The sequence below is a fragment of the Varanus komodoensis genome, unplaced genomic scaffold, assembly GCF_004798865.1.
Source record: "Varanus komodoensis strain SLA01 unplaced genomic scaffold, ASM479886v1 scaffold4, whole genome shotgun sequence".
NCBI lineage: Eukaryota > Metazoa > Chordata > Lepidosauria > Squamata > Varanidae > Varanus > Varanus komodoensis.
In genome coordinates this window covers 28,388,144-28,404,278 of record NW_025335941.1, presented here as the reverse complement: position 1 = coordinate 28,404,278, position 16,135 = coordinate 28,388,144, and the positions used below count along the sequence as shown (strand labels likewise).

Below are 16,135 nucleotides of genomic sequence, written 5' to 3'. Positions count from 1 at the left end.
TATTCCAAAGACATAGGGAAATATTGGCTGTGGGACTTTCTTTTCCTGCTTTTCTGAGAATCACTGAATACTGATCCAGTGATCTCCAAGGACAGAGCAAGAACCCAAACCATTATTTGTCAGCTTACATACAATACTGAAATGTGCCTTGCAAACCAATTTCAAGCTGTGGCTTCAGATCCTGGTTCAAATCCCTTCAGATCCACTCATAAGTTTTTTCAAATGGGTATTGGTTAGTCATAAAGATTTGGTATTCTGAAATTTTTGCTCTGTATAAGACTTCCAGTTTATATTTTAACTTTGATTGAAGATGGAGTATTGTGGGGAGGGGGCATACAAACTTTTTAGTTTATAAGGAACAGTCTCAGCTTAGGCAGATTTTCACTTTTTATTTACTATACATAATAGAAATACCACAGAATACACACAAGTTAAAGTCAGTTCTTCCTCTCCACACAAGTTTAAGGCTACACAGAGGCTCTGCAAATTTAAACAATAGCAAGGTTGTCAATTATGTTTCTCATCGTTTTTGCAATACTTAATGGTGAAATCCTACTGCTTTTGCCCTTGATACATAGAACACTCCAAACTTGGAAGGTTTATGTGCATCTAAGGGTCAGTGTGAGGTGCTGCAGTAGGTCTCTCTATACCTCCCCTGAACATTTTATCTAGATTGCATTATTTGGCTGTCTAAAGCCCCTGAGAAGTGGAGGAATGAAGGCTAGGGTTCTGATAAGAATTGGCATTGGTAGACATCCCAGCTCTTCCTCTCCCTGACCTCCAGCATGCCCTTTCACCCTCTCTCTGAAGCACATTTCTGCTCTTGGAGAGGCAGCTGGCACAGTTCTTTTCACAATGGCTATAAGTACAGGCAGGGTAGAAGCTCAGCCATCAGAGTCCAAGAGAACATCAGTACTAGAACTCTGAAGAATCCTATATCCCACACAAAAATGTAGGGAGGCCAAAAGTTTGCACCCTAAATCTTGTATCTAAGCCACAACCTGATGTTGCTTTACATGCTTTTTCTTAACAGAAAGATTTTTTTAAATACAGCTGCTTCTCCACAACCTGGGGAGAGACAAATCCTCAACCACCTATATACGTATTATAAGGTACACATTTTTTATACCTTGTTGATTGTTGCATTGTTGATTATACAGACTTTTCTGCATGTCAAGAAAAGTAACTTCTGAAGTGGCCCTAACTGCCACGCTCCCACAAAACATGAAATAAAAAGCACCCTAGACCTTATTTCATATTGAAGGACCATTATCAGCCAGAAATGGCAGCAGCTCTTTATAACACTTAATGTAAAAAATCAACACTCAAACATGTACAAATAAAAACAACATGTAAAAGTAAACTCCTCCACAGCTTACAGTGATAACCTCTAACAGGAATTATGTAAGAGCCATGTCTGTTGCTCAAAATGAGATTAACAGATGAGAACCATGTCAAGTGTGACACGATTACCACACCTTTTATGAAAATATATTACAAAACAGATGCATCATATATTCTGTACCATGTGAGCTGCAACATAATGCTAAGAATAAAACAATATATCCCACACAGGAACACTAACTTAGAGGTACAAATCAAGGAAATATTTTGTTGCCTCTTCAAATGTTTCCTACATTTCTGGTTTGGATTCTATAAGATTATGAACATGCCATCTGTCACTAAGCAGGCAATTTGTCTCTAAAAGTGTTCGCATTTCCAGTGCCAAAATCCAGTTTAATCTGCCTGCCCAGTAGAATTCTGAGATAGCAACCATATTAATTAGAGAAAGGCTTCCAAGGCAGTACCATGCACAGCTGTCTTAGAGAATTGGATAGGTTAATAAAGTACATTTTTGGCTATTTCAGCTCTTTTTGTAGCATGAGCTTATGATCAAATGTCTCTTAGGTATAGGTTACAAATGCATAAAGCCCATTTAAATCAAGGCCTGAATTCAATGAACTCCAAAGCAAAAGCTTTCTGATTACAGAGTTAAAACAATGCCTTGTGAAATCAATCTGAAGTAAAAATGCCACACATGTATGGTAACGTAACATGTTCCTGTTACCATTCAGAACTGCAAATTCAAACAAAACTGGTAAAACAACAATAATCACTTCAAAAGTTCGTAATTCAACATTTTTTCACACTAGAGATTTCTCCCATTAACAAAACCTACACCCATACTGGAGCTGATATTCACAGCACCACTTGGCCTCCCTTTCCCAATCTATATACCTCTTTTAACTTTTGAAGGTATTTTCTATTATGGCAAAGATATTGGCCATAATAGAAGATATCTATTATGGCAAAGAACACTTAGTTTTGCAAAAAGAAAAGAAAAAAGAAAAGAACCGGCTTTGCCATTTCATCCTCCAGATCAAGAACTTGAGAGATTGAGCTAATTGTGGGCTGCTGTCTTTGAAAATTCTGTATCCTGAGGTTGTGAGCACATCTGGCTTCAGTTGATATGCAACCTCCATTCATTGCTTCAGCTACCGGGGTTTTATGTAACTCACATGAACATCTCTATACTAAATAAATATCCTAGCCAGTTGTTTCAGTGGCTAAGTGCAACCTCAGCATCATTGCTTACTAACCAGCTTACTACAGCCCTCTCTGTTTATCCACATAAACACACTCAATATTTCATTGCATTCTGGCATTACAGGACCAAAAGCAAATGTTGGCAGATGAGAGGATAAGACTATACAAATATTTTAATTATTAAAATATTTTTATCCTGCATATTTCATCAGGAATTTCCAAGGCTTCTAAAAGCAATATTAATAAAGCTATAAAACAATTGAGCTCCGAGCCTAATTTAGGATGTTAAGATCAGTGTTTGAAGCCCCAAACAGCTTGGGGCCAGAGTATCTAAAGCAGCACCTCCTATATGAACCTATCTGACTCCTTAAATCAGCTTCTGGGGTCCTTCTGAGGGATCCCCCTCCTCAGGAAATAAGGAGGTGGCAACAAGTAGGGACTTTTGGGGAATGGCAACTTGGCTTTGAATGAGCTCCTCATTAAGATGAGATTGGGTGCACTTTTATTTACCTTATGGCATCAGATGATAAGAGCAGCCATTAATGCCCAAACACATACTGTGCAATACAGGGTTAGAGACAAAGCCAGAAGACTCTAAATCTAGGGACAGAAGACTATTTTTTCATTGCTTTGACTGCTTCTATTTTCTTCTGCACCCTGATTTCAAGTACATGGCACATTTTATATGTGTTACTTGAATAACACATCAACCATACTGTGCCTGTTCATACTGTAGGCTTGCTTTTCCATTATACAGAGAAAGGATCCTTCCAGAGAGTTCCTTAAACAGGCAAGTTCAGAATGCATACTTACCTGATGAAGGTGTCCAAGAAAGGCCTGGGCTGTAGAGATTGCCCCTGTGGCAGGCACAGTCTGTTTTTGAAAGTCCAGGCCATTTGTCTGTGTGCCTGAAGAGGAAAGAAAAGTTGCAACCTATTAAAAATTCCTAACTTTGCTGCTGATTCGTTAATGTGATACATTCAGTTCAGAGTCTATAAACAAAACTGTGCCTTTTCACCCGATGCTGTGTTCCCCTCCACTGGCTTAGCAATACTCTTGAGAGAATCCTCGTAATACTATGCATGCATGGGTCAATATAGACAGGACACAAAAATACCTTCCTTCCTTGAGTAGTAACAAATTTAGGGTTGATATGGGATATTGAAAGGAAGCATGTGACACAGCCAAAGCAATGAGAGTAAAATGTAAGACATGCAGCTGTGTTTATTATTTAAATTTGTTAAATCACTATAAAACGATTTTCATAAGTGCCATACAACAGAAATTAAAAAGAATAATACAATTAAAACTGCAAAATGCCAACCCACCATAAAAAATCCAACCACACGCATAGCAATACAACACAATACAAATTACATTTGTATTAGAGATTAGAAACAACCAGGAAATACAGAAATTAATACCAACATCATTCTAAGAGACTAAAATATGTTTAATACCTAAAATGCCAAGTTCTTAAAAGGCCTGCTAATAATCCTATACCTATTTATTTTATTATTTATTTAGTTGAGAATAAGCCCTATTCAACTCAATAGGCTTACTTCTAAGCAGACAAATAAAGGATTGTGCTGTTAGCCTGGAACTGAAACGACAGTAGTATATAGGCTGGGCAGGCTTCCTTAGTTTACGCATCCCATAACTTGGCAGGGGAGGGGTGGCATTGAAAAGGTTCTTTCAAGGCCATCCATCAAAATTCAGACTGAGGGGCTCTCAGAAGAAGGTCTTAAGGAATAGACAAATATATTATTTTCTTAAGTACTGAGATCCATGTAGGACTTTATATCTCAAAACCAGCACATTAATAGCAGAACCAGATGATGAGAATGAAAGAAAGACATGCAGGGAAAATGTAACAATCAAGATGTGCTCTAATAGAGTCAAGAAAAATGAAAATAGCTGATTCAACAAAGTAAATTAAGGCAGAAGGATAAACCATGATTTAATACTACCTTATACATTGGTACCTTGGCTCACAAACTTAATCTGTTCCAGGACTCTGGTCATGACCCAAATTGGTCATGAGCCAAGTTAAATTTCCCCATAAGGTTCAATGTAAATAAGGTTAATCCGTTCTGTAACCAGTTTTTAAATCAGAAAAATGTGAAGCAAAGTGACAACAACAAAGATCCCAGCCATCTCCCCCCACGCACCCTGAGCACAAGTGCGGCCATCTCTCCGCCCCTCCCCAGCACGACCGAGATAGCGCCTGTCATCCCTGCAGGCACCCTTCATCCTGGCGTGCTGTGGGGTGGGGGGGAGAGATGGGCGTGATCACAGGAGAACTTGGGAAGTCAGAGACAAGCGCAAACAGCACGCTGGGGGAGGGAGAGATGGGCGTGATCTCGGCCATCTCCCCCCACCCCCAGCACGATCGCAACCATCTCCCCACTCAGGGGTGGGGTGGGAAGATGGCCGTGATCGTGCTGGTGGGGGGGGGGGATGGCCGAGATTGCGCCCGTCTTTCGTGCAGCAGTGTGCCTCTGATCATGCACACCTTCCCTGCATGAACGGAACTGCAATCGTGGCCATCTCCCCACTGGGGGGGGGGGGGGAGGGGGCTGCAATCTTGGTCGCCCCCCAATGAGGAATTCGTGACCCACGTCAAAATTTTAATGAAATTTTTGTTCATGACCCAATTTGTTCATGAACCAAGGCATTCGTGAGCTGAGGTACCAATGTTTATTTGATGTGGACACTGGATAAGATATGAATGAGGCACTAAAATTAAAGGAAAAAAGAACACAGGGATGTACAAGAACTATGAGTACAGTTAAGTTCTAGTTTGTGCTGGGTCATTCCACATATGACAGAGGACTAGGCTACCATCCTTGCAATTTTTCTAATGGCGTAAGTGGAAGATAGCATGACAGCAGACCAATGAAGTTGAAATGATAGGAAAGATCACAGGTGCAAGTGACCTAGTGTGGAAGTATGGAGGCCCCTCAACAGAAACCTGAGGAACAAAATAAAAATTCCTGCACTTCATTTCATTTAAAATATCTGATCGTGTTTTCATATTTTTCATCAAATAAATTTGTTCAATCATACAATAACTTTCATCTCCAAGAATTAGCCTGATTCAGTGGACAAGTTCCAAAACTTTTCTAAAATATTTGAACACTGAACAAGACTGAATATTACTAACTACTATACTTTGGAACCATGTTCCAGAAAAGAGGCCTGGGATATTTCTGCAACACTTCCTTGATATCATTATAAATTAATACTTTGCTAGGTAACAAGACACTGAATACTCAAATAGACTTGGATGTAATGTTAAATCACTATGTAAATGACCCTAACCCTCACCTCTTTTTTGCATGCAGAAGAGTACAATGAAAGTGCCTTCTTCCTGGTTTTAAATAACTCTGAATTATTGTCATGTTACCTAGCAAAGTAAGGTTATTTTAAATTATGGTTTAAAAAAACAAGTCAAGATTGAATGGTGGTTTCTGATCTTGACCTATTAAAACCATACTTTCCAGTTTGGCTGCAACAATAAACTATACTTAGTTTAAATCAGAAGTAGATGCTTTCACTGTCTTCCTGGTGGTAAGAGAAAAGCAGAGTACTCAAGCCTATTGCTAAAGCAGGCTCATTCATTTACTGCTAAATAATGTTTTAATGCTATGTTCAAACTACACCACTGGCTATTTCTGGTACTATCTATGCCCTTTGGCTGAAACATTCCGAAGAATTTAATACAATTCAATTGTGATTGTTTTGTTTACACATCAGTTGCTACCATGGAATATCAGTTTTCATCTAAATGGTAAATTATAATCAAATCTAAAACAAAACAATCCTTACTGGTCCTGTACAATTGCCTCAAAATGATACTTTTTATAAGCTGGGGAAATTCTGAGAATATCCGGGGTGTAGAGGGATGCATACATACATTCATACATACAAACATAATGTACTGTATTTTTTGCTCTATAAGATGCACTTTTTTCCCCCTCAAAAGTAAGGGGAAATGTCTGTGCGTCTTATAGAGCGAATGTGTGTGTGCCTGACACCCGGGTCTTATACTGTATTATTCAGCGTCATATTAGGTTTTAACAAATATTCCTCTTCCTGGATGTCATTATACCTTGAACATAGAGTGTTGATAACATACCTTTTAAGAAGATAATTACTTAATTAATTCTTAACATACAACTATCATTAGGGAATTTCTCAGTTGAACCATGTGCAGGGTATTTATCCATGAGCAACTGATCATAGTCTATAAAAGCTGTAATAAATGGAAGTATTAGTATAATCTAGCATTCTGTTTAGCAACTAAGAAATAAGGTATAGCCTGAAATACTTCTTACAGACAATGGATAGTGATACACCCTTAAAAAAATTAGGTGAGGGACACACACCAGATAAAATATAAGTGGAGCTATCATTTCCACACCATTTTTCTAAAATTTTGGCACTCCATAATGCATCCTAGCCCCAAACACCCACAAAGCAAAACATTACTTTTCCGATAGATTTAAGCAGTATACTTTAACTTGTTTTCTCTTTTCAAAGTTCTGAGTTAATGGATTTTTGTGGTACTAGAAATTTATACACTGGAACATATTATGTTTTATTTTCTGATTTACAACACTAAGTTCTATGTTCTGATTTAACAGGGGCAACTGTGTAAGTATTCCTTTCAAACAGAGAAGACTAGAAGTTGAAATCCGTCTTGCATTTGTACGGAGTATGGACAGTGCCATTTAACACATTAAAAGACCCTTCTTTCAGCAGAACGCTGACATCAGCATCTGAAAACATGAGACAAATCTATGGGCAGTGGATATTCTTAAATGGAACAAGTTAGGTATGCGTATATTGTATAAATGATCTCTGTTCCACTAAGAAGTAACAACACAATTTTCTATAAATTGGCCAACATTGGGAGGCAAAAGCAACAAGACAAATAGATTTTTTCTTCTGGAATCCTGCATGTCTTGACAAGTCAGGAACAATGTAGCCAGAGAAAGGAAACCTGATCCTATCCAAAACCTTTGGATTATGACATAAGAGATTGTAAGAGGTGCAGTCCATAACATCTGGAACACATCATGTTGCTCACCCGATGCAGGTGGTAGTGGTACAATTGTATGGAAACTTTTGTGCCATTGGTAGCATTTTCTATTAGAAGACGAAGAGAGTCAACTACAGAAGGCTCCTAGCTACTTTAGGAGTTGCTATGTTAATGCTCCTGTTCCCATTATGATTGCTATTTTAAATCAAAGTATTATGGCACAACTATATAACTTCCCACCCAGGGTCATGCTAACCAGGCTAGTAAAAGTTAAATTGGAAATGGAAAGGAAGAAGAGCCAGTGTGCGCTATTAAGGAAAAACATTATGGGATGCTTGCATGGTTTCACAGAAGCATTCTCCTTCCTTTCATTTTCAGCTGAAGTTTTACTAGCCCAGTCTCTATAAACCAGGTAAGAAAGTTATGGGGCTACTATCCCTTAAAACAGTGATCACAACAAGATGGAAACAACAGCATCAACCACAGCTTTTCTACCAACAGGTAACTATCATCATCTATTACACTTCTAATACCAACCATAGCCAAAGTTCTCTGGGTGGTTTACAACAAAGTAGTAAAAACAATAAAATACAATAGAAAAAAAATTAACATGAATTAAAGATGAATATAAAGTAACAAAAAAATTAAAAGACAATAAAATATAATTTAAAAACCAGGGCAGAAATAAAAGGCACCTGGCTAATTGTGTCAGACTCCTGAATGACCAGGGAGGTCTTTAAAGGCCTTTTCAAAGAGAGCTGTCTTAACCTGGCACCAAAAAGATGGCAAATTTGGTGTCAGGCATGCCTCAGCATGGAGGTTATCCCAAAGATGGGGGGCCAGCTAGAAAAGGATAGTCACATATATAGGATCTATATTTACACAGACCAACATTTCAGAAACTTCCAGAACTTAGAACTCTGTGGCCTCAGCCACTGACTAGAGAAACTCCATACTTCTTTATGGTGTTGGGCCAGGACCAGTGATGTGACCCCTCAGTTATGGAATACGCTCCCCAGGGAAGCTCATCTGGTGCCTACATTGAAGTCTCTTCTGTGCCAAGTAGCGATCTTATTCTCCTAGACATTTCATTTTTTCTTTTAAAATGCTATTGTATTTTTAATTTTTTACACCACTATTGCTTTTTAATTTGCTTTTATGCTGCAGTTTTAAACTTCTAAATGTTTAACCTTGAGCGCAATGGATAGGAAAGGAGATTGCCAGTACTTGGGCTTAGTCTATGTTCATACATATGCACTTTTCCTTGGTGATTTGGCTGCCATATGTGTTAATAATAGTCCATAATAAGTTGTTGCAGATATGGAGGGTCTTCGGACTAGTATAGCAGAATATAAGTTGAATGAATAAATAAAGAGCATACAGCAAAAAAGAGCATGAAAGATGGTCTATAGCTTGATTGAATAATAAATAAATAATACATCCACAGAAAAAATCAGTGGTAGGATAAAGGATTTTGGGTATGGATCAAATGAAGTCTCATGAAGAAACACATTTAGGAAAGGAAGTTACAAAAACAGAGAGTCCTAGACAATTCTCTGGAGAGGATTCTCCTAGAGTGCCCTTGGAGATTCAAGAAGAGCACCAAAAAATTATGGATTAAAATGGTTCAGAACACAGCAGGGAAATCTTAAAGACTAAAAAAGCAGACAACTGCTCCATAACAGAATTGATATAATGAAGAAGTAAAGCTGTCAGTCCTGTTTGTGTATAAGTGTAATGTTTGTCCCAGCCTACTAAAAGTAGGAGTAGGGATACTACTAAGATGAAAGAACCAATGTACCATCAGGGGCAAGTCTTGTTAATTTTGCCAGTCTTAACAACCACAGGTGGGGATGTTAATAAAAGCTGAATTTGAAACCCTAATTTAAAGAGAATTTGAATATGAACTTATTGAAAATTACTACCAAAATAAGATAGTGGAAGCCACAGTAACTGAGGCTATAGTTAAAACACTTTGTTTCCAGTTCCACTCTAGTGACTCAGCAAGACACACAATATGGAGTGGCACTAATAAGGCAATTACTGTTTTTCATCTATATAAGGAAAACAGCAAGGAACACACCAAGCAGATGCTTATCCTTGACCATTTGACATGCTGACTGGGGCTGATAAAGAGTTGTCTTGCAAATGTCTAGAGGGCACCATGTAGGAGAAGGCAGGCATACAGGATTGGCAAAAAAATGGCTCCAACCCATAGAGAATCAGGGATAGGATGTGAAGAAAAAAGCTATAGCCCTCAGATTATATGTGATGTATAAACATTCTTCTATCTCCTGAAGTACTGAGGAAATAGAAATACTAAACCTGTGCATCCTTATGAATTTGAAACCAAACTGGTAGAATTTAAAGCCTCTACTAAGATATGCTAGAGTACAAGATCATGAGAAAAATCATAGTCAGGTACAAAAAAATGCCCCAAACTAAACAATGCCTGGTATCTGCCTGATCCTGATCAAGATACAAAGTTTAGGAACAGAGACATAACATATACCAAGCAAATAACATGTTTGTATTGATTGTTTCACAGCCATATGTGCTAAGTAGCACGTTTTGCCAAAACTGTCAATGTTGACAATTTGGCTGAAACCATCTTTGCAAAGGGCACCAGGCACCAAGGTAAAGGCTGGGTTTAGGGAACTTCAGTATGGAGGACTAGGCTAGGCAATACAGTTGTCATTAGAAATAAAAAATTCTGGGTAATCAGCCTACATATAAGTACAGAAACAGTCAATACCATAAATGCTGAGGCTTCAACTACATACCATCACTGTAAATATAGAAACTGAGGCTGGAGCAGGATAATCTGGCTGTTAGTATTGAATAGTACTAGGTGCCAAGGCCAGTGTAGCGGAACTGTTAGCTTTAAGGGACATTAGGCAGTGGTGGTTGGTCTGGAGAATGTTAGTACAGAAAAATGCTAGATGCCAAGTATCACACCTGCTGGTACTAGGAAACACTAAACATTTGTCATTAACAAGAAACTGTAGGTACCTATTATCTGAGTTCTCCTTCATGGATCACTGCCTTGTCGTGGCGAAGGGGCTTGCGTAGCTCAATGAAGTTATGAGCTATGCCGTGCAGGGCCACCCAAGATGGATAGGTCATAGCAGAGAGCTCTGACAAAACGTGATCCACTGGAGAAGGAAATGGCTACCCACTCCAGTATCTTTGCCATGAAAACCCCATGGACAGTACCAAAAGGCAAAAAGATATGATGCCGGAAGATGAGCCCCTCAGGTCGGAAGGTGTCCAATATGCTTCTGGGGAAGAGCGGAGGGCTAGTACTAGTAGCGCTAGAAAGAATGAAGCGACTGGGTCAAAGCCAAAAGGACACTCAGTTGCAGATGTATCTGGTGGTGAAAGGACAGTCCGATGCTGTAAAGATCTATACTCCATAGGAACCTGGAATGTAAGGTCCATGAATCAAGGCAAGCTGGATGTGGTCAAACAAGAGATGACAAGACTGAACATCGACATCTTAGGAATCAGTGAACTAAAATGGACAGGAATGGGTGAATTTAATTCAGATGACCATCAGGTATACTACTGTGGGCAAGAAGCCCTCAGAAGAAATGGAGTAGCCTTCATAGTCAATAAAAGAATAGGAAAAACAGTACTGGGATACAATCTCCAAAATGACAGAATGATCTCAGTTCGAATCCAAGGAAAACCATTCAACATCACAATAGTCCAAGTCTATGCCCCAATCACTGGTGCTGAAGAGGCTGAAGTTGACCAGTGCTATGAAGGCCTACAACACCTTCTAGAATTAACACCAAAAAATGATGTCCTTATCATCATGGAGGATTGGAATGCTAAAGTAGGAAGCCAAAAGATAACTGGAATAACAGGCAAGTTTGGCCTTGGAGTACAAAATGAAGCAGGGCACAGGCTCGTAGAATTTTGTCAAGAGAATATGATGGTCATAGCAAACACTCTTTTCCAACAACCCAAGAGACAACTCTACACATGGACATCACCAGACGGTCAACACAGAAATCAGATTGACTATGTGCTCTGCAGCCAAAGATGGAGAAGCTCTATACAGTCAGTAAAAACTAGACCAGGAGCTGACTGTGGCTCAGATCATGAGCTTCTGGTGGCAAAATTTAGGCTTAAATTGAAGAAAGTAGGGAAAAGCACTAGGCCACTCAGGTATGACTTAAATCATATCCCTGATGAATATACAGTAGAGGTGACAAATAGATTTAAGGAATTAGATCTGAAGAACTATGGACGGAGGTTCGCAACATTGTACAAGAGGTAGCAACTAAAACCATCCCAAAGAAAAAGAAATGCAAGAAAGTAAAATGGCTGTCTGAGGAAACTTTACAAATAGCTGAGGAAAAAATGGAAGTGAAAGGCAAGGGAGAAGGAGAAAGATACACCCAATTGAATGCAGAATTCCAGAGAATAGCTAGAAGAGATAAGAATGCCTTCTTAAATGAACAGTGCAAAGAAATAGAAGAAAACAATAGAATAGGGAGGACCAGAGATCTCTTCAAGAAAATTGGAGATATGAAGGGAACGTTTCATGCAAATATGGGCATGAAAAAGGACCAAAATGGCAGGGACCTAATAGAGGCAGAAGAGATTAAGAAGAGGTGGCAAGATTACACAGACGAACTATACAAGAAAGAGCTTAATAACCACGATGGGGTGGTCACTGACCTCGAGCCAGGCATCCTGGAATGTGAAGTCAAATGGGCCTTAGGAAGTCGGAGCAACAACAAACCTAGTGGAGGTGACAGTATTCCAGCTGAACTATTCAAAATCCTAAAAGACGATGCAGTAAAAGTGCTACACTCAATATGCCAGCAAATTTGGAAAACTCAACAGTGGCCACAGGATTGGAAAAGGTCAGTTTACATTCCCATCCCAAAGAAGGGCAATGCCAAAGAATGTTCAAACTACCGCACCACTGCACTCATTTCACATGCTAGCAAAGTTATGCTCAAAATCCTACAAGCTAGGCTCCAGCAGTATGTGGCCCCAGAAGTACAGGCAGGATTTCGAAGAGGGAGAGGAACTAGAGATCAAATTGCCAACATATGCTGGATCATGGAGAAAGCAAGAGAGTTCCAGAAAAACATCTATTTCTGCTTCACTGACTATACTAAAGCTTTTGATTGTGTGGATCACAACAAATTGTGGCAAGTTCTTAAAGACATGGGAGTACCAGACCATCTTATTTGTCTCTTGAGAAACCTATACGCGGGTCAAGAAGCAACAGTGAGAACTGGACACAGAACCACTGATTGGTTCAAAATTGAGAAAGGAGTTCAGCAAGGCTGTATACTGTCGCCCTGCCTATTTAACTTATATGCAGAGCACATCATGAGAAAGGCAGGGCTAGATGAATCACCAGTTGGAATTAAGATTGCTGGGAGAAATATCAACAACCTCAGATATGCAGATGATACCACTCCCATGGTAGAAAGTGAAGAGGAACTAAAGAGCCTCTTGATGCGGGTGGAGGAGAGCACAAAAGTTGGCTTGAAACTCAACATTAAGAAAACTAAGATCAAGGCATCCGGTCCTCTCACTTCCTGGCAAATAGATGGGGAAGAAATGGAGGTAGTGACAGATTTTATTTTCCTGGGCTCCAAGATTACCGCAGATGGGGACTGCAGCCAAGAGATTAAAAGACGCTTGCTCCTGGGGAGGAAAGCTATGGCAAATCTAGACAGCATACTAAAAAGTAGAGACATCACCCTGCCAACAAAAGTGCGTATAGTCAAGGCTATGGTCTTCCCAGTTGCAAGGTATGGCTGTGAAAGCTGGACCATAAGGAAGGCTGAGCACCGAAGGATTAATGCCTTTGAATTGTGCTGCTGGAAGAGACTCCTGCGAGTCCCCTGGACCGCAAGGTGATCAAACCAGTCAGTCCTAGAGGAGATCAACCCTGACTGCTCTTCAGAAGGCCAGATAGTGAAGATGAAACTCAAATACTTTGGCCACCTAATGAGAAGGAAGGACTTCCTGGAGAAGAGCCTAATGCTGGGAACAATAGATGGCAAAAGAAGAAGGGGACGGCAGAGGATGAGGTGGCTGGATGGAGTCAGTGAAACAGTTGGTGTGAGCTTAGGTGGACTCCAGGGGATGGTGGAAGACAGGAAGGCCTGAAGGAATGTTGTCCATGGGGCCGCGATGGATCAGACACGACTTCACAACTAACAACAACAAATTATCTGAGTTAGGTACCACGACTGTTATTTCCAAGAAATGCTCTAGGAAGTAAGTGCCAAGACTAGGTAGGAATGTGTGAGGAATCTGCATTGGGGATGAGAGAATAGAGAATTCCTGCTTCGCCCCAGTCTTCTCCCACAAAAAAAATCTACAACCTAGAGGAATACAAGCTGAAAGTGAGAGATGGCAGTCCAAGATTGACAGACAAATGATCAAGGGATATCTAGATGGAATACACATGTTCAAATATCCAGGGCCCAAAGAACTCCATCCCAGAGTCATAAAAGGCTAATTTAGACTAATGTCAGACTAATTTAATCTCATTTTTTGACTGAGTAACCTCACAAATGGACAGAGGGAACACTGTGGACATAATCTACCTAGACTTTAGCAAAGCTTTTGACATAGTGCAACATTCACGCACAACATTCTGATAGGCAAAATGGGACTAAATAGAAAATGGGACTATTAGGCGGATTCAAAATTGGCTGCTAAATCAGACACAAAGAGTGCTCATATATGGCACCTTCTCAAATTGAATGGAGGTAACTAGTGGGGTGTCACAGGGTTCAGTTCTGGGCCCAATGCTCTTCAACATCTGTATTAATGATTTGGATGAAGAAGTACAAGGAAAGATAATAAAATCTGTAGACGATACAAAATTGGGTGGAATGGTGAATATCAACAGAATGAGATTCAATAAGGACAAGTGCCAAATCCTCCACCTAGGAAAAAGAAAGCAAATGCATCGATCCAAGATGGGGAGTACATGGTTCAACAGAACTGAAAAAGAAAAATATCTCCAAGCAATTGAGAACAATAGGCTAAATATGAGCCAACAATGTGATGCAGCTGACAAAAGGACATATGCTATTTCAGGATGCATTAACAGAAGTATTACTTCCAAATCACGAAAACTAGTAGTTCCCCTGTACTCCTCAATAGTCAGACCTCCTCTGTAATACTGCATCCAGTTCTGAACATCAACATTTAAGAAAGATGTAGAAAAATTAGACAGGATCCAGAGGAGGGCAACAAAAATGATCCAGAGTTTGGAAGCAGTGCACAAAGAGGACGGTCAAGATCTCTTCTTGCTGATACCAGAGTGTAGGACATGGAATAATGAGGCTGAGACAACCCAGATTGAGGCTAGATATCAGGAAAAGCTTCCTCATTGTCAGAGCTATACAGCAATGGAACCAGTTGCCTAGAGAGGTAGTGGCCTCTCTTACAGATGTTCAAAAAGAAACTGGACAGCCACCCAGATGGGATGGTGTAACTTGGTGTCCTGCAACAGCAGGAGGTTGGACCCAATGGCATTCATGGCCCCTTCCAACTCTACTATTCTATGAACACATCAGATCTCCATGGTTCGCCTCCCTGGATTCCAGCCTGTTTTCTTGTGGTCCTGAGTCTGACTTAGTACCAAATGTTCATGTGAATGCCCACAAAGAATCGCGCCCACATGACGCTGTGCAAGTGGTGCCCCTCTTTTGCGCACATGACATGTGGGCTTTATATGTGCTGCACACACTGCAGAAGAAGGCTTGACTCACTTCCTAAATAAGATCCAGCACAAGAGAGGACCAGGAGATGACCAGATTCCCAGAATCATTGCAACTCTAACTCCAGGTAGCAAGACCTGAATTAGGTAACCAGAAGTTCCATGTACTCAAGAATTTAACTAGGTACCAAGACCATCTGAGCCACAGAATTCTAGTTGTCTGTCAATGTATTTATTTACAGCTTTGGAGACACAACAGCTCTCAGTATCTGTCTCATCTCTCCCTGGATTCCAACAATGTCAACCTCAGCTGATTATCACTGATGGAACTGGTTGTTCATAAAGCTAGCAGCACTGGATTCTTAGGATCAGATGGTCTACAAAAAATAGATGAGACCTTTGGGTGAAAAGATCAATTGACTACAGTCAAGATTAATATGACAATCAAGGCAGGAGAAGCAAAGGCATGGCCAAAGCTGTTTTGTACTAGTACCTAAGTTGTAAGATGCTCTGAAACCATACCTTTACAGGCTATCACAATAACACTAGGGTCAAACTGGGCAAAGGCATGAGCTTGAAGGTAATTAACGTCCTTACTGAGGTAGGCACTTACTCTGAGATCTAGTCATCTACAAACCTGACTAAGAAGACAAGCACCATAGGCAGATTGGAATTGTAAAACCCCAATAGATTAGTGGAGGGTGGATACCAATGAAGAGAAGTAAAGGAAGGTAGAAGTCAGGGCAGAAATCTTGTGACAAATATTCACAAGGACAAAGGTCTGATTCAATCCATCTATTTTTCTCCTCTGTTCTGAAAAAAAGACA

The 16,135-nt window shown here is 40.0% G+C and overlaps 1 protein-coding gene across 5 annotated transcripts in view; it reads right to left on the bottom strand.

Annotated features, from left to right (window-relative positions):
* POU2F1 (POU class 2 homeobox 1) overlaps positions 1 to 16,135 on the bottom strand; it is a 114,239-nt gene that overhangs the window by 32,466 nt on the left and 65,638 nt on the right. For all 5 annotated transcript variants that reach the window (XM_044442355.1, XM_044442356.1, XM_044442358.1 and 2 more), the window contains exon 3: positions 3,361 to 3,455. In XM_044442355.1, the coding sequence (XP_044298290.1) occupies positions 3,361 to 3,455 (95 nt within the window). The remainder of the gene's footprint in view (positions 1 to 3,360; positions 3,456 to 16,135) is intronic.